This window comes from Gadus macrocephalus, chromosome 6 (genome assembly GCF_031168955.1).
Source record: "Gadus macrocephalus chromosome 6, ASM3116895v1".
In the NCBI taxonomy this organism is placed as follows: Eukaryota; Metazoa; Chordata; class Actinopteri; order Gadiformes; family Gadidae; genus Gadus; species Gadus macrocephalus.
In genome coordinates, this window is record NC_082387.1 from 16311506 (window position 1) to 16331075 (window position 19570).

Consider the following 19570-nt stretch of genomic DNA (forward strand, 5'->3'; position numbering starts at 1 on the left):
CACTCACTCACTCACTCACTCACTCACTCACTCACTCACTCACTCACTCACTCACTCACTCACTCACTCACTCACTCACTCACTCACTCACTCACTCACTCACTCACTCACTCACTCACTCACTCACTCACTCACTCACTCACTCACTCACTCACTCACTCACTCACTCACTCACTCACTCACTCACTCACTCACTCACTCACTCACTCACTCACTCACTCACTCACTCACTCACTCACTCACTCACTCACTCACTCACTCAGATAATTGCTCTCTCTCTCTCTCTCTCTCTCTCTCTCTCTCTCTCTCTCTCTCTCTCTCTCTCTCTCTCTCTCTCTCTCTCTCTCTCTCCCCAGATCAGCTGATGCTTCCCTCTGGCTCTGGGAAGTATAAGGCTGAGGTTATCTTGTGTTTCAGTAACGCTTCCTCCTTCAAAATGTGTTCCTCAATTATGGAGGACGCTCTGTTATTTTTTGGCTGGAGCGCTCCTTCGCCACTTCCCACGCCTCCGACTGAGCATGTCAGCATGTGACCCTTGTCATACGGGCGCTTCTTCTAGCAATTCCGAGTTTTAATTAATCAGTTCTTAAAAACGTTTGGGTTGTGCCGGTACTGTCCAAATAATTGGAGTATATTTAATATTATTTTAAAAAATTTGCTGTCGTAGTATACTCCCACGTGCATACCTCTTGTTGTCACAGGTTGGCCCTCAGAGCTCTTGGCTTACAAGCCGACCACCTGGACACTCTCCCTTTTGTCTATCTCTGTTTTCTCACTTCCTCCTTCACTTCCGTTTACTTTCTCTCTCTCTCTCTCTCTCTCTCTCTCTCTCTCTCTCTCTCTCTCTCTCTCTCTCTCTCTCTCTCTCTCTCTCTCTCTCTCTCTCTCTCTGTGTGTGTGGGACACTTCACCTTGCTTGCTCATTATATGTCTCACCCCTCACTTTCGAAAGAAGCCAAGCTGAGTGATTCGAAGAACAGGTTGACGGTTGTAACACCGACAACTCGTGATTTTCAGTCCTTTTTTTTTCTTCTTCCTGGAAAGTCGACTCTTGGCTCTGTGCTGTCGCTAAGAGTCAATAGCGTGCAGACGAATTGATTTGAGAGCAACAGATTTGATCCGGACTGAAGTTGGTAACGAGGTCAGCGCTGCATGAAGGGCAGGAGGATGTGGGCTATTGTCAGAGATAATCATTTAACTTCATCACCCGTGTTAAGGCCTTTCCCTGTTCTCAAAAAGCATTTTGCACGCAAAAAGCATTCGAGCAATGCTTTTACTCAAGTAATTCGCTTTTTCAGCAACAGACAGACAAATACAGATCTCTCTTTTACACATACACACACGCACGCACGCACACGCACGCACACGCACGCACACACACACACATATATTTCTGTGTACTCATTCATGCTATTTAGTATTTATATCAGCGTACAGGTCCTGATGACCTTATAATGGAGAATAGGTTTTATGTGTATGTCCACCTCTCTTCAAAGCCTCGAACACACATCTTCCCAGTGGGGCATAGCAGGGAGCAGCGAGTGGTGTGTGAGAGTAGATACCAACCTCAGAGATATAAATAGGTCCACCCTGCAACAGTGCTTCCACCACCACCACTGATAATTCTCAATCCCCATTTTGCATTTGTGTGTGTGTGTGTGTGTGTGTGTGTGTGTGTGTGTGTGTGTGTGTGTGTGTGTGTGTGTGTGTGTGTGTGCTTCTGTGTGTGAGTGACTGTGTGTGGCTATGTACTGTTATCGTTCTCCATACATTTATTTTGTGTGTGTGTGTGTCTTTCTCTTTATCTTATCTTGTAGTCTACGGCTTCGGTCAGAGCACAGATGTGGACCGCTAGTCGTCATGGTTGTATTTTTTGGTATGAACCCCCATATAATGGCATGCCATTCTAGTTCTCTGACTCATCAGATGAGTCATGCCATCGTAAGATAGCGCTCTGTGGAAAGTGGTTCGACAGGTAGACTGCAGGTTGTGAGCCAGATGTGAAACAATGATGTTTAGTGATAGGCACCCGCACCCTCACACATACAGCTCATGTTGAGTCCTGACTTCCGTTGCGTTGGTTAAAGGGAAAATGGGCGCTTGTATGGAGTGCTGCAGGGATTGTTCTCCTTCAATGTGTACTCAAAGTAGTCAAATCAACATGTTTTTCTGTGGTTTTCTAGTGTTTGGATTGACTAAAAGGACGTTGAGTTGTTTAATAATATGTTTCTATCTAAGATAGTTCCCAGGAGTGGTGTTTCGCAGACATAATAGCCCCATTATACGCTCAGTTTATTATAATTTGTAAAATATAAATAGGTGAAATTAAATATTGTAAGTTAATTAAAGTCAAAAGGGATTGATATAAGGAATTGTGATTGGAAAAAAATAAAAGGTTATCGTTGACACACTTTTATAGCAGTTATAAAGCTTTAGTAGTACTGCAGTTATATACTGCAGTATTAATTTAGCCTCTAGCCATGCTGCTTCAGGAATCAGATTTATTGCCAGCAGCCCATTCAAATAAAGCCTAGATTCAAGGCTAGCATATGATGTACATAGATAACGACCCGCTTCCTGTTTGTTGGCTAATTTCCACCACTGCCCATACATCAAAAGTTGAAACAGTCGAAGCAGCTTAAGAATACGATTGGTCGCCGAAACTACTTCTCAGCAATTTGAATGTGGCCATGGCCTTTTCTCTAGTGTGTGAATTGGCGCAGCACAGCTATAGTGTGAAGATTGCTGTTCCTATTTCCAAGATGCACACACACAGAATGATATACAGCAGAGTGTATGTTCTGCCCTCTCATTAACTATGGATGGTTAGAAACAACCACTGCTCTTGTGTTTTCCTATGTTTTCAAACGATTCTACCATGTAAACCTTCCAGAAAACAGGCAGGAAAGAAGAGATATATTACTATATTATTAAGGAATAAGAGCAGGGAATGCTCACTCTTGGATAATCTGCCTAAATCCAGCCTCGTCCCGACAAAGCAAAAGTTATACAATCAGCGTCAGATGACCACGTGTCAACAGATCTCCGCCTTCGTGTCTCGGCCTAAACGTGCATCCCCTCCGTCTCCGGCATGCAGCGTCTCAGTGAGGGCAGAAGGGCGGGCTCCACCAACATCTGGGGAGCCCCTATCTGACACACATCAAACAGAAAAAGAAGACGATAAAAAAAGAAAACGGAAAAACCATGGGAACGCAGACCGCAGAACACCCCCCACACCCCCGCGAAGGGATGCAGAGAGGAAGTGTCGTCTTGGGTCTGCACGCAACGCATGCATGTGTGCGTGTGTCTGTGCATGTGGCCATCCAGTGCTGAGTCATGGCTGGGCTGGCCACGCAGATAGAAACCGGCTAGCGGGGGGGCCAGCAGTTGGGGGCGCGGGGGGGGGGGGGGGGGGGGGGGGGGGGGGGGGCGTAGACTCTGAGCGTGCCCTAAGCCGCACACAGGAAGGGCCTCGCTTGTTGTCGGGCACGACTCCTCCAGGAACTCAGGGGTGGTGACGCAACCTTTCACCATGCCAAGTAGTCCACCCCCAAAAGACGTGCGTCTTCCCCAGATATGCCCGGCGATAATTTAGAAGATAATTTAGAAGTTTAAAAAATGTGTCCCGTGACAGCGCGAGTGTCGTCCACATGTCCTTTTTTGTCTGGCGCGACCAGCAAACAACATTGCGTCAAGGAGGGAAGAGGGGCGATTGGTGAGGAGATAAAAACACGTTTCGCTCCATGTTTGGGCCAGACCCACTTAGACATATACACACACACACACACACACACACACACACACACGCACCTCGCCATTAATATCGGGCGGGTTTGCTCTGATCTGTTGAACCACAGTGAGCAAGTGCAACCCCTCTTACCCCCCTCCCCACCCACCCCTCCATGCGCGCTAACACACACAAACATGGAAACACACACACGACAAACACGCACACCAACATACACCAACATACACAATTGCATTGTTACTTCCCTTGGTTAGCATAGAGCATTCTCTGCAGCGCCGGAGGAGGACTTATTGGTATGTAGGCACACATTGACCTTCTCGATAATATTTATCTTGGGATTTACCTTAGGAATAAGCTATGGCGCCAAGAAAACACATCTCTATCTGGGTCAGAGAAATTGAAATATCTTGTGTTATTTACTTTCTGTTAAAAATATACTACTAACACAATATTGTCAATTTTTTTTATAGAATTCCCAATGTTTTGTTTTTAAACACATTTTACTGTGTCAACATTGTCAAAGTATCAAATATATTTGTTTAAAACAGTTAAGATTCAAAAGGTCTTCAGCGGTCTTCAATACTGAATGCTGATTCAGCATTATAATCAACCATAGCTTCTGCATATGCACCATAAACTCAGGTCTTGCATCAGCCTTTTTTCTTCTCGTCTTTGTGAATGTTTCCTTCCTTCCACTAATCCCCCTTAACTATAGCTTTAGTCCATTTGTTGTGCCGTGCACATGAGGGAACTGCTTGGGAATGTTAAAACATATATTTGATAGACAGGGTACTCCCCCCTCCATCTTTTAAGAAGTTAATCTATTTGTTCCTGCCCTTAAGTACATGCTAATGCTAATATGTGTTGAGGTGCAGACATTTTTAGACCATAGCTTTCTACCGACACAAGCCAGCCTTAATTTCACAAGTTCACCTCTGGTTTTCCCTCAAAATATTAGTCAGGAATCGGCCCAACACACTCAGAACATGAATTAGTCGGCCGATCAGTGAACCCACTGAGTAATGCAGTTTGACAGTTCTCCAATTACTTGATTAATGTTATACTATTTATTGTGCTTTGGAATTAGTTATATTTGCACAAAACTGTTTTTAAGTGATGAAAATGGTAGCGGTAACATTCAACAACAGCGTTTCCTTTGGAAATTCGGCACTCAGGATTCGAGCGGCTGAAGCTTATCCAATCGGCTGCAACGTATGTTTGACTGACAGACAACGGACAGATTACTTTGCATCAAGTAACACTAACCCAACCCTAACCTAATGAGCAAAGCAATATGGTCTGGTTTGTGAGGCGTTATGTGTGGTGGATTGTTGTAAAAATGAAACTACTATGTCTATCGCAATATATTTTGCGTAAACAAGTTCACTTTTCACTGCTACATATCCTACCAGTTCTATTGAAACATGCTGAAAGAATGCGTATGTATACTTGTCTCGGCTAATGTTATGTTAAATTTGGTTCCTCTGTAACACCTTGCCTCTCTGTCCGCAGTGATTCTCAGACGGTCTGGTTACTGCAATGAATGGTAACACTGTCCATCCAGCCAACACCACCACCACCACCGCCACACCGGGAGGAGGGGAAGGCGGAGGCCCGGGCCTGGCAGCTCCCCCTAGAGGCTGGAGGGAGTTTTGCGAGCTGCACGCTATAGCCACTGCGCGGGAGCTGGCCCGACACTACGGCAGCTTCGCCAGAGAGCAGCCGCCGCAGGACGCCATCACACCAGAGACCTTCTCCAAGCAGTTCACCCAACTCTTCCAGCAGCACTTTTGCTACGAGGTGGGCAAGGATGGAGCAGAAGCCCTCCACCCCACCGTCGGTTGCCCCGCCGCAAACGAGAGCAGCCCCCCCCCCGCTCCGGTGGGCCTTCCCTTCCCTTCCCCCCCGCAGGCCGTGATTGGCTGCCGGCTGGCAAACAACAACATTAACGCCCTGGACTACCGGGAGGCGAGGCGGCTGAGTGGCGCCTCGCTCTTCGCCGTTCTCCCGCCGAAGGCTGAGGCTCACGCGCCGATTCGGGAGCAGGAGCTGCCCCTGCGCTGTTCGGCGCCCAGCCCCATGTCGGGGAGCCCGGGGGCGCTCTTGGGTCCGATGCGCTGCGGCAGCAGGGTCTTGCCGCTGATCCGCAGCCTCAGCAGCGAGGGGATCTCTGGGACGGATCGCTGCCATGCCACCGAACGGTACTCTTGTGACGCCACGGGTTCCGGGCCCGCGCACGCCGAGGTCACACACTTCTCGGTGCGGCACATCCAACAGAGCGTGAGTGCACTCTTCAAGAGCCGCCCCGTCCCCCCGGCGCCACAGCCCGGCGCGTCCCCCCTCAGCGCCGCCGCCGACGGCGACGCCGGCGGTCCGCGCGTGAACGGCGACAGGGTGGGAGGAGTGTCTTCAGCGGCGGAGGAGGAGACCCCTCTTTTAGCCTCCTCTCCAGTCACCTCCTCCTCCTCCTCCTCCTCCTCCGGCTCCAACCCTGAAGCCACGGCCCCCAGCAGCCCGCAGCGCAGGTCGATGGGGGCCGCTCAGTTCTTTGATCGCTTCCGTTGGAGACGTGGCGGGCTGCAGAGGCGCGCAGAGGCGAGCAGCTGTTGTAAGGAGGGTCAACTGAGGTACCTGCTGGTGGAGGACACCATCTCGGACACTTCGCCCCTCTGGCAGCGCTGCCGCCTCCTGGTCAGGAGGACCAGGGACACGCACGGAGGCGGAGGGGAGCGGTACCAGCTGGAGCTTTATGATCCTCCGAAGGTATGAGGCCTTTATGTGACACGCATTATGGACCACGTCCTCAAAGACTACATAGGAGGTGGTTTAGATAACGCTTTTTGGTTCATTCTTTAAGGTTAATGGTGACACACCAAAAACACTGGGCTCTGTCTGGTACCTTGAGGGTTGCTGGTTTGATCGTCCTACTAACTTATAACTGCTGCTTATGATGAGCTAGTTGTCCCCATCTGTGGTTGACAGTGCAATCTGTGTGTGAGTGTGTTTGTTGATAGTGCATGTGAGGCGTTACATTTGTTAAGCACTTTGACGGTCATATATCAGTCCAAATACATCAGTCCATTCATGCATTCATTCATTGATTTGTTACATCTGTCAACATTAATTAAGCGGTATTTTCCTTATTTGAGTTGGTGATGCTACTCCTCTTCTTCAATCTTAAAATTAATTCACAAAGGCTTCTGCACTATGCCTGTGTTGTTTTGGCCGGCTCTGTTTTCGAAAGCAAATGTTGACCTATAAATTTATATCAATTAACACACACACACACACACACACACACACACACACACACACACACACACACACACACACACACACACACACACACACACACACACACACACACACACACACACACACACACACACACACACACACACACACACACACACACACACACACACATTTCCTGTTTCCAGCTGCTTTAGTCTCTGGGGCTTCCCCTCCACCTTCAAGCAATCTCGCATTTCTCTCAACTGTTTTATTTTAACCATTCAGTTCTGCTCATTGATTATACAGTAGGCCGTACGGGTGAGCGGGAAGTGCCAAAAAGTGGTGCAAATGGCCTCGGTGTGGGAGAACAACGACTATTACCATATCTTTGAATCCTTTATTCATTTTTTCTACAGAAGCTTCATGTCACTTGCATATATTTTACTAAGCTATATTGGCATTGCATATTAGACGTTTGGTTACAGGTATGGGTCAAACTAATACCAGAATATAACTCACATTCAAAATAAAATACTCAGAAAAGAATTAGTCAAAAGTGAATTGGAACATTTCTTCATATTGGCAACTTGTGGTCAAGTAGCTGTGATGATCTGCGAGACAGAATGTACAGAATGTACTGTGTATGTGCCTCCTACACAGTTTCCTGTTTGTTGAGGTAACCTCAACATTTAAAAACCATCGACAGCAGACAGCAAACTGAATATTACTGCCCCATAACACAACTCAAACAGAATGCATTATTTTTCACTAGATCTGTCCTTTGGTAATGCAGCCTTGTGCACCTCTTTTTCCGTGTTTGTGTGTGTGTGTGTGTGTGTGTGTGTGTGTGTGTGTGTGTGTGTGTGTGTGTGTGTGTGTGTGTGTGTGTGTGTGTGTGTGTGTGTGTGTGTGTGTGTGTGTGTGTGTGTGTGTGTGTGTGTGTGTGTGTTGTGTATTTGTGTGTGTGCTGGAGGAGTTGGGGGAGGGGGGGGCAATGATGATGATAGCAGCAGCAGAAAAGCTCCTCTCCGAATCAGCAGAATGCTATTTGTGTTTTTTTGTTCCACTGTCTGGAATCGCTCCACCCTTCATACAACGCACCACCATCACACACAATAAGTGAATCGCTAGTCTGTGCTAGCGGGTCAGTGCTAGCCACTCTGTGCTAGTGTCCCAGCGGCTCCAGATGAAGAGTGTTTCAGACCCACCCAGTCCCCCCAGATCCTCGATCTAGCAGTCCCACATACAGATCTCACAGATCCAGAAGTTAAGAACTCACAGAACCAGCACTCACAGATCTAGTAGTCCCACATACAGAACTCACAGATCTAGAAGTAAAGAGCTCTCAGAACCAGAACACACAGATCTAGCAGTCCCACGTACGTACACAACTCACAGATCCAGAAGTAAAGAACTCACAGAACCAGAACTCACAGATCTAACAGTCCCACATACAGAACTCATATATCCATCAGTCCCACATCCCTAGTTCACAGTGATCAGACTCAACGCTACCCTGGCCTAAAGGTCGTTGGAAGCACAAGTTGTGTCTCTTCAGGGTGTGTGCAAGTTTGTTTTTGGCACGGCATTATGAAAAGGGTATGTGTGTGTGTGTGTGTGTGTGTGTGTGTGTGTGTGTGTGTGTGTGTGTGTGTGTGTGCGCATGTTTTTATTGGATGAGGCCACTCTGAATGTTGCCCTATACATGTCTAATTGTGTGTGTGACTGTTTGTGTGCCACTATGCACAGTTTTATATTTAGCAGCCCTGCACTCTTTACCCAGCTGCTGCCTTAATAATGTGTGTGGGGTTCAGGCAATGATGGAGACAAGCCTGGCTGTGTGTGTGTGTGTGTGTGTGTGCGTGTGTGTGTGTGTGTGTGTGTGTGTGTGTGTGTGTGTGTGTGTGTGTGTGTGTGTGGATGTGTGGGTGTGTGGGTGTGTGGGTGTGTGGGTGTGTGGGTGTGTGTGTGTGTGTGTGTGTGTGTGTGTGTCTGTGTGTGCGTGGGTTTTTGTGTTTGTGTGTATTTGTGTGTGTGTTAAGTTTTGGAATCTGGTCTGTTGTGTTTAATAATTGCAATGTTTTTACTAACAAAATGTCCTCATTTATATAGTGTGTGCATGCATGTGTGTGCGCATAAGTGTGTGTCTGAGTGTGGGGGAAGGGAATCCAGACAGGGTAGTCTTGGCTAGTATATCGCCTTAAAAGGCAGGAGAGCTGTGGAGTAGCTTGCAGACATTTATGCATACAGTACTCACCCTCTCCTTCTCTATCTCTCTCATTCTCTCTATATTGTGCATCTTTCTCATGAAATGACTCTATCTTGTGTATGCTCTCTCACTTTTGTGCACTCTCTTTGCTATTCTCTTGATGATTACATTAGAACTAGTATTGAATTGAATAGTAGTTTCGTTGTGATGTGTTGAAGCAAATACAGGGATCAAATAACATGGATTATTTGAAGGACACAAATTATGGTGTTTTCCCAACAAGTAAACATAGTATTTGAGTTCCAGAAAACATGTTTTTCAAGCTGTTTGCTGGAAATAGCTTTTAGGAAAAAAAATATTGTCTACCGCTATTCCCCTCTGTTTCAGTCCATTCAGAATGCGCTGTTTCTGGTGTCTGTAGCCATGACTCTCTGAAGTCCATGAACCGTGACATGGAGGAGAAAGGGATTGTACACCGGGAGCTGAGCTGCCGAACTTGCCACCGAGCTCCCCGCGCCGGATATGCCGGCGCGGTTCAGCGCAGTTCAGCTCCCGGAGTACACCACCGGAACTGCCAGACTGCCGAAGCTTCGGCAGTCCGGCGGGGGTAGCTTGGCGGCAGTCCGGCAGCTCAGCTCCGGGAGTACAATCCCTTTCTCCTCCATGTCTCCTCCTCCGGACTGCCGCCGAAGCTTTGGCGGCAGTCCGGAGGAGAAAGGGATTGTACTCCTGGAGCTGAGCTGCAGGGCTGCCGCCGAGTTCCACCCGCCGGAGCTGTTCGTCCGCTGGTCCACAAAATCGTTGCTATGCTCTGATTGGAGGGGAGTGGGGAAGTGGGAGGTAATATTCAACTGGGCACCGAAACTGACTGGCTTGTTTGGTAACTGTAGGTGGGGTACTTTCAGAAAAGCATATCTCACTCAAATAATCATGTAAAGACTTTTTTCAAAGTTTGTATGCGTGTGGGAGCTCCAGAGACCCAAATCCCAGGAAAAGAGTTGTTTTCATAATATGTCCCCTTTAACCCAATGCCAAGTTCCTTGTGTTTTGAGTGGATCTGGTCATCTAGGGCCTAGAGGCCACTCAAAGTCAGAACACAGCAAAAGTGAGCTGGAATAGGCCTGGAATATAGTCCAGCTAGCATTTAGGCCTAATCCAGCTACATTTTGCAGTGTTCTGACCCCCGGATGCTTGGCTTACACACAACATAAATGAGTTATTACGGTTTTAATTATTGGACATAGCATTGTTAAGTCATGCCGAATTTGATGATATATCGCTTTGTATATTTATATGTACATAGTGACATACCTTGTAGCGGTGGTAAACTGAAGTCACGGTTCGGTTCATACCTCGGTTCAGACATCACGGTTCGGTACGAGTTCAGGACAATGAAGGGAAAAGAAAAAACAAAAATACAGAAGGCAATTCTTTTTTATTGTGCATGTCTCATGTTGTACCACCTTGTGTCATACAGTCTCTCCCCTGAGCTAGATTACACAGCTGTGTAATCTAAGATGTAAACAGTAAACAATAAGTACCCCATATCATCTCTAGACTCCATCCGTAACTTGTAAACAAAATAAGACAATCAGTTAAAAAACTGAAAATGCAGCATGTCTTATTTATGAAAGTGCAAAGTAACCAGAATAACAGCCACTACGAGCCAGTACCCCAATGAGCTTTCCACAAAAATATATTTTTAGAGGCGGGTCAAGGTGGAGGGTGGGGGTGTGGCTCTGAGCAGCTTGCGGCCACGGTACCATGCGCTCGTGTTTACAGTGGATGTAACGCAATGGAGAGGCGCACACAGCTTTTGGCCGTGTTCTGGAAATATTCTAGAACACTCCGGGTGCTCCAGCGGGACTCCTGGAGCTCTGTATCTAAATAATATCATATTATACAATGGATATCTAGATTATACAATATATATTATCACAGCCAAAAGCTGTGTGCGCCTCCAGATGATATTATGAATCTCAAACGACTGCGTCGGGCTCTCCGACGTCTCTTGTTCTTCCAATTCCACAACAATCTGAAGTAGACTGAACCGCGACATTGAGGAGAAAGGGATTGTCTCCCACCGGAGCCCCGCAGCGCCTGGTGCCTCGGAAGCGGGCAGCGGGCTAATCCCTTTCTCCTCCATGTCGCGGTTCATGTACTTGAGGGAGTCAAAGCCGAAGTTCTTTTCCCACATTTCCTTCTCAACCATGGCTGAGGTAATCCCCACTTCGGATCTCATTTTGGAAATACCAGAGACGTCAGAGAACCCGACGTGTTATGCACCATAACACGCTCGGCCACCTAGGCGCAAATCAGGAGTGCAGTTTAGTTGTCCCTGAAGAACTCGCGTATCTAACATTAGTTCTGCATTACATTAATTCATTTGCACAGCAGTTTTATTTAATGTATACCGTGTATTCTCCGTGTAAATCCATGCACCGAACCGTGACGTCCGTACCGAATCGGTTCAATACGAATACATGTATTGTTACACCCCTAATAACTTGACTCCATATAAACTATAGCTCTATATCATGAATTGTTCCACTTTTCCACTCCATTGCCAGGATTTGCGATCTTATCAGACATGTTTGAAAAGGCATTTTTGTTTACCATGTTTGGATAACATGCATATAGACATAACTTTGTGTAGTTAAACTGATCTTGGCATGTTTGGCTGCAGGTCAACATAAAATGGCTTGGTATGTGACGTTATTGTTCAGTCTGTCTAGACAATGGTAAATATATACTTATTTTGCACCACCATTGCATTTTTACTCACACGCTCACATACTCCGTCACTTGCTCACTTACATGCTCAGTCACTCTCTCGTTCTCTTTCCTACTCTGTCTTTCTACCTCTGTGAATTATGCCAGGAAAGTCCTGGTTAGAGTTTGGGCTTCAACAGGCTGCGGCTGTAGGCTACAAGATAATCACACTTGTTTGTTCCATTATCTCTAGTTTTCCTTTTTCTTAAATTGGTTTCAATAATTTCTCACTTCCATTTTCAGACTCTCTCTCTCTCTCTCTCTCTCTCTCTCTCTCTCTCTCTCTCTCTCTCTCTCTCTCTCTCTCTCTCTCTCTCTCTCTCTCTCTCTCTCTCTCTCTCTCTCTCTCAGAGAGATCCCACAGTATTGCTTATATCTGTCATTAGGCTAGCTTTTCTGTTTTACAAGGAACCAAACAAAGCCAGCATAAGGCCGCCCCCCCTGTTTGCTTTGACATTGAAGGCCAGCGTCGGGCAGCAACATTGTTTTCTAAACAATAATGCCAGGTGAACGTTGGTTATTGTTGATGTGCTTTGGCTAGCCTTGCACAATTAAACGCTCCTCAAACGCAAGGAAAGTGGCTGTGCATGCATCGTATACAACATTTTTGCGACTTTTTGAGCGATTAGAGCTATGTCAAAGGATAAAAGAAAGAGAGGCAAGGAGCGGTTTGAGGCAGAAAGGTGCACAGACCTAAGACTGTAGACAGAGTTTAACAAGTCTATTTCGGTCTCCCTCTCTTTTTGTGTGTGTCTGTGTCTCTATCTCCCCTGAGATCTGTGCATATCTTGCTCCTCGCTCGGCCGAATCCTCTTGATGTGGGTGGATGTACTTCATGTGGGATTCATGGTTGGCCTGGCTTTTCGGAGTATGTTGACATTCCTCCTTGGATTCTGACTAATCCAACGTGGTTTCTTCTTTTTTCTTTTAAGTGTCAGGGATACCTTGAAACCTACCGAGACACTTTAAAGAAACCTGAAACGTAAGGGAAATCATCACTAGTAACTTGAAGCTTGCTTGAAGAATGTGTAAATGTGCCTCATTTAGCCAACTGAATAGCGTTCTTAAGTTTAAAGTCCAATACTCATATTTCTTCATGAATATTCAGACTCACAGGCAATAGATCGTGTTCCGTTCATTCTATCGCGTCCTTCGCTCACTGACAACGGAGAGTTTGCAACATCAGTGGAAAATATAACCTCTTTTCCACAACCAAACCCCTGTGATCCATCTGTTCCGCGTTATTTGGTGTACTTGAGTCTCTCCAATGGCAACATGCAGCGTTAATTTGGCCCTAGCTGCATACCACAACTGAGGCTCGGAACACATGGGCCCAGCCGTCGCTCTGCATTATGAAAAAAATATGCAGCAATGTACAGTTTTATATATTTGCATAGCTCATCTGAGCACATGTGGCACCGCTGTTATGGAAACAGAAAACGTGATTGTATGGTTTCACTTAAAATCTTGATGATTTATCAGCCTCTACTACACTATACACTATTGTGTGACTGTGTTTGTATATTTGTACAGATATGACTATAAAAAGATAAAATGTGGCCACAAATGTCACCAACTTATCACTGAACTTGCATTTGCAACCTTTCGTGTGAATTTTTACTGATAGATGTGGTTTATTTTCACTGGAACTGACAACCCGATTGATTTTTTAGATGCCGGGGACCTGAAAATAATCAAGGACACACAACGAGATGCCCCTGTGTCACAAATATATTGTAGTTTAGCAAAGGATTCTGATGGAAAGAAGTAAATACTCAAAGATGTGTCTTTAGTGTTTAAACCAGAGGGAGTGCCCTGTAAATATAAATAAAGGCTGGAAATTTGGACATTTTATCCTCCGGTTATCCATTATTAAATGCCTTGGCATGGTGGTAATTTAAGTCAATGTTGGTCAAAGCGACCTCAGCCTCCAACCTTACAGCGAGGTATTTGGATTTTAAATATAGCCAAGGCCTCGGAACAGAGGCCACAGCTCCACTTGGTTTCAAAGTTGTGCGGTAGCGGCAAACACGACTTGGGTCTTTTTCATCCGACTTTTCAAAGAGTGTCAAATGCATACAAGAGATTGCTGATCTTCTTCATCACAGATTTCTGTGCGCAGAGCCAAGAGAAACCTTAATGGTGGCAGCCCATATTATTATTTTTTCCATAGCTTTCAAGGAAGCTGATTACCTGATTTAGCTTGGATTAGTGAGAAAGCACAGCTGTTCTGTTCGTCATTGGAACAAATTGCTTTTGGGATTGTTTTGAATTGGTGGATTTTCCCCTCGCCGTCTGTAGGCTCTCTGTGATTCCATTCGTTATCCCAGTCACGCCTAAATGTGTTCTGATGTCATAGAACTAAAATGATTGCAAAGCAGAGGGAATCTGTACTGAACACCAAAGCATCAGCTTTGCAACATGTAGGACCCTGGACCCTGCTTTGAAATTGTACACTTCATTTTTATATTTATAATTATTATTATTATGTTTGTGCGTGTTTGTGTTTTACTCTGACACACAGAGAGAAGGGAGCCATCTCCAGAGCAAGTGAAGTGGTTAGGAGTCAAATGGACAAAATGCGCATGGCAGATCTTGTCTTTGTTCACGTTGTTCTCTTTTGCCCTGCAAAAAACGTATGTACTCAGCATACTCTGCATGCTATGAATGCTGCGATGCGCATGCAAATATATACGCAACCCAGCTTCCTTTCAGAAGTGTGTGTGTCTGTGTGTGTCAAACAAAACTTTAACCACATTTATATTGCACCTGACCTTGCCAGGCAGTCTGTGGAAAGTCCCTTAAGGAAAGTGATCTTTACATCCACAACTCTCTCCTTCCTGCTCATAATAGATAATAGTCATTACATTTCATGCATCACTCTATAATAAACTATAATACATAACCCACTATATCATATTACTCTATCTTACATTACTCAGTATATTCCATATAACTCTATGATACATTACTCACTACAAAACATGATATATAACATTTTAGTCATTACAATACATTTGACTGTGGTCTGCCATTTTCACGTTTTCTTATAATCGAACTGTAATCACCATCGCCTCCCACACGCAGCCTGCAGCCTCTTGCAACATTCAAAGAACCAATTTCAGTGATACCACTATGATACCTTCCAGCAGTGGTGCTGAGGTGTGTGTGAGGTGCACTTTGTTGAAGTGCCTGAATGAGCGTGCATGGTGCCCATGTACGTTTGAATGGTGCTGATGTGCATGTAAACAGTGCAGATAAGCACAGGGAGGTTTATGTGTGATCATTGATTCCAGTAAGGCACTGGTGCATTCCAACAGTAACACTCATACAATGGTATAACAATACAACTTTTATTATTATTTTATAACACATAGCGATTGCAAGCGCACTATGTGTGTAAATCACTTGTTCTTGGCATTAATGAAAGCATTTTATCTATACATACATAATATATATAATGGTTTCTACAGTATATACTGTAGCATGGCTGGTGTTTTCAGTTAGCAGTATTTGAATACTAGAAATGTGCCTACCATAGCATAACTTGCCCTAAGCTAGAAGGGACATCCTAAACCCTTTAGCTTCGTCATTATACTCCACTGCCCAGCCACCCTGGACATTCTAGTTCACCTCCTCATTATCTGTTTTCACAGCAATAACCGTTTCAACTCGTTACTTGGAATCAAATCAGTTTCTCTGAATGTTGTATCCACCATACTACTGCTTTCTTAGGCAACCCTTCTCTCAGTGATTCTGAGAAGTGTGTGCACCTACGATCACGACAGACGTTCTCTGCAGCGAGAGGCCATTTGGACGCTCCCTGGTTTCTCAGAAGCCCGCGCAGCGCCTCAGAGACATCCCTTCAGCGGCAGCGCAAGCTCTGCGCGGCTTCAATGACGTCTATCGCTCTTCCTCAGTTGATGCCGCAGAGCGATAATAGACAGATTTAGTGATCAAAATGGGTCCCAGTAATTTAATCGAAGAGATCAAAACCAAAGTGTGGCTCTCCAGATGGCGGTGTATTCTTTTTTAGGGAGGGGGGTTGTTTTATTTTCCAATAAAAACTAAAACTAACCACTTCTCTGTACCGTGTTAAGTGAGCCTGCTTTGGACTCCGCTTTGGTTGTAAGGTTGTATTAGTCAGTGATTTTATTTTACCATTAACCCCTTTTGCTGTGCCATACCGTACCTCGCTGAATTGCGTTTGCAATACCAGTTTTAATGGGCCAAACTGCCGCGCTGCACCTCAGACGGACCATCCTCGAGGTAGGGCCAAAGTGAGCCCGACCCGCCCCCCACTTGGGCTGCGGGGATGTCAGCCATTGTGTCTGTTTGGAGCAAGGGTTAGGGTCGTATCTCATATTGTGGGAATGTACACTTATAAAAATACAATAAACTATGCGTTCATGTGTATGAGACGCATCGCCAAGCAGGATAAATATGGCCAGAGTAAACAACAGCTGGATTAATTATTATTTGTTCATTCCGATAAGCCTAATTAAAAAGGGTAATGAAGGTATAATAGAAGCGCAGCAGTTAAAGACACACTTTCAAGCGTAAAGTATAATGGGAAAATGCCAATAAGGACCAGTTGTAGAAACAACCTGTAAAACAGAATAAGTTAAACTCCTTAAACACTTAACATCAGATTATAAACTTGAAATCACACTATAAGCTACAAAACTCCAAGACATTATACAAAAAAACGATTACGATTTCAAGGAAAATATCTGGATCAGTACACAATTCGGTGCTCAGTATCTCCAAAATGACACAAAAGCACACACACACACACCGCATTTAATGATGCGGTGCTTTACACTGACTATGGTAAATAGGGCATAGGCCTTGTTGCAAAATAAAATACCATTGGAGAGATGTCTCACGGTATGAGAGCGTTAAGTAACCAATGAACCAATGACTATGGTAAACAGGGCATAGGCCTTGGTGCAGAATAAAATACCATTGGAGAGATGTCTCACAGTATGAGAGCGTTAAGTAACCAATGAATTGTTTGTTGCTGCCGGTGCTGCAGACTTACAGGTGGTGCTTGGTGATAGCATTGTGGCGAAATTAATGCCGGTGTGAAACAAAAAGTAGCGTTCAAATGTATTCTGAAAGTGCACTGCTGCACTTCCATTGACCTCATGCTGAAAAAACAAAACAGGGAAGGTGAGGTTCAGTTTTTAGTATGTTTTATCGCTTTTATCAGATTTAAAACAGTACTATTTTAAACTTTTTCTTAAAATAGCCAAGTATACCAAGTTACTAAGTGTACTGGTCCAGTTTTCTTTGTCCATGCCTATCTGCGTGGATGAGACACTAGCAAATACTATGCCTGTGTGCGTGACTTAATGTTTCTTTAAACTCACTTACTCTGCTGTCTTTTCCAAGACCAGTGCGGTATCATCTCATTTTAACACACTAGCACACGTGCACACTCAGGACAGTGTTGGCTACGGTGACCCTCAAAGGGATAGAGGAATGTTGAGTGTCAGTCAGTTGCCATGGAGATGGCCTTGAGAAAAGGACCATGGGAAGAGTTTTTGGGACTCCAAACATCCTGTGTTTCACCCTTGTGTGTGTGTGCGTGCGTGTGTGTGTGTGTGTGTGTGTGTGTGTGTGTGTGTGTGTGTGTGTGTGTGTGTGTGTGTGTGTGTGTGTGTGTGTGTGTGTGTGTGTGTGTGTGTGTGTGTGTGTGTGTGTGGTTGGCTGTGTGCTTGTGCATTTGTGTGTGTGTGTGTGTGTGTGTGTGTGTTTGTGTGTGTGTGACTTGTGCACGTGTACTTATTTGTGATGATTAGTGTGTTGGTAGGTGCATACATAGGATTGACATGGATTTATAACTTTTTTTTGCTCATGAACCCTTTAAACACAATGCTATCAAGAATTGGCCCATGCAATTTATTTTTTAATATGTTCAGTTGGGTGTAGTTGGTTATTTGGTTATTATGGTTAAGTCTATGTCTATCTTGCTTTTAAGCAGGAAAAGTTGTTAACCTTTATCTGTCTGATTCTTGAAACCCTCATATTTTTTTCACTTGTTGCCTTTCAGCAGAAACCATTGATCAACCACGTTGATTAACTTTTTCCTCACCTCAAGTATTACTGCCAGACCTAAAAAGAGTATCAGTGCCAAATAATCAAAACACTGCTAAATGCCTCTCCATACGCCCATCCATGAAAAACCCATCCACGTTCAGTCCCCAGTAATTTGTACAGCACATGTCTATAATTAGCTGTTATGACAGTATGTTGGGCCATGCCACGCGCAACAAACGCTGTGGATGTGAGAAAGGAAAAAGCTATTGAAACCAGATAGCGAGAGAGTTGACTCAGAACGAAAAGAGCCCAGTAGAGAAATAGTACGGTATCGACCCATCAAGATGTCGAGGAAGGTGAACTCTCTAACGACATGCCCTGAAGTGTAGTCATTCAATGCCTGTAACGTGCCAAATGAGGAACTTCGTTGTCATCTTAAATCTTGGTGTCTCGTTTGTCTCAAATTCCGGTACAGTCATGGTAAAAGTGATCCGTAAATCATGTCAACCTGCAGCCATGTTTATCATAGCCTTACAATACGGGGTTGTGTTGGATTTTTAATAGCTTTCAAATCTCACTGTAAATGGCTTTAGCTCAAAGTTGTGGTTCCCCTGGCTTACAGCATGCAGTATCTGGGCTCAGTTCCCCATAGCAACGCTATGAAGGGCTTCCGCTGATCGTTATACGGCTGCGGTCTGGGAGAAGGCCCCTGGGGGTCCAGCACAGAGAGCTGTCCAGCCAACGCCTCTGGGAATGTACCGATTTATGGTTCCTGATTCAGAAGAAGTTGCCATAAGGTCTTTTTTTTTACCATCAGCAGGCTTGTGGTTATTTTAGAAAAGGATGCAGCGATTTTTAGTTGATCAAAATTGTTAAAATAGATTAATTGTTCAGGTAATTTATCAAGAACAAATAACAAACAACGCGTATCGGAGCAAAGGCAAGCACACATACACACCAAAAATATATGCGGCTGCTCTTTTTTTAACAAATTACTGCCGCGGTATTTCTCGGTATTTCTTGGTGTCCATGAATTTGTTGGGCCATATCTGTTCACAATTCCCTCAACCAATCAGACGCTTTGATATACAGCCTGTTGTTGCTCTACCAGACAGACATCTGCTGCGTCCGTCTTTTTTTTTTCTCCTCCCGCCCCCTTCCTTCATCCCCGCCCCTATCCCCGCCACTAACACCACCACCCCCAGCACAGTACACACACACACACACACACATATGGTTCCTCACAAAAACAAAGTACAGGCCCGGTACACACATATGGCCTCCAAAGCCCCTGGCTGAGTCACCGGCCCCCTCGCAGCACGTTCTCCCCAGGGTCAGGGTCGTCTCACGTGGCCGTCGGCGCTAGCAGCCTTCGCAAACACTTTACCTTTGATCAGTCGACATGCCGCGAGTCACGTCGACCGACGGCGCTTAAGTCTCGACAGAGTACTACAACACCAAGAAAAGTCTCAATGAATTCATTGAGGATTTTTTTTTGGTCCTTGTTTCGCAGCAGCCTGGCTCAGGCTGAGGCTTGCAGCGTAAGTGCACCTCCAGTCCCG

General features: G+C 45.2%; 1 protein-coding gene across 3 annotated transcripts in view; it reads left to right on the top strand.

Annotated features, from left to right (window-relative positions):
• The window catches only part of sh2b3 (SH2B adaptor protein 3), a 37879-nt gene that overhangs the window by 5754 nt on the left and 12555 nt on the right, over positions 1 to 19570 (top strand). For 2 of the 3 annotated variants that reach the window (XR_009526292.1, XM_060054530.1), the window contains exon 2: positions 5261 to 6511. Coding sequence is in view for 2 of the 3 variants with exons in the window: in XM_060054530.1 (XP_059910513.1) it covers positions 5288 to 6511 (1224 nt within the window). In the remaining variant the exon portion in view is untranslated. Of the gene's footprint in view, positions 1 to 3442; positions 4042 to 5260; positions 6512 to 19570 lie in introns of those variants that run through there. The other variant, XM_060054531.1, reaches the window with a different exon arrangement.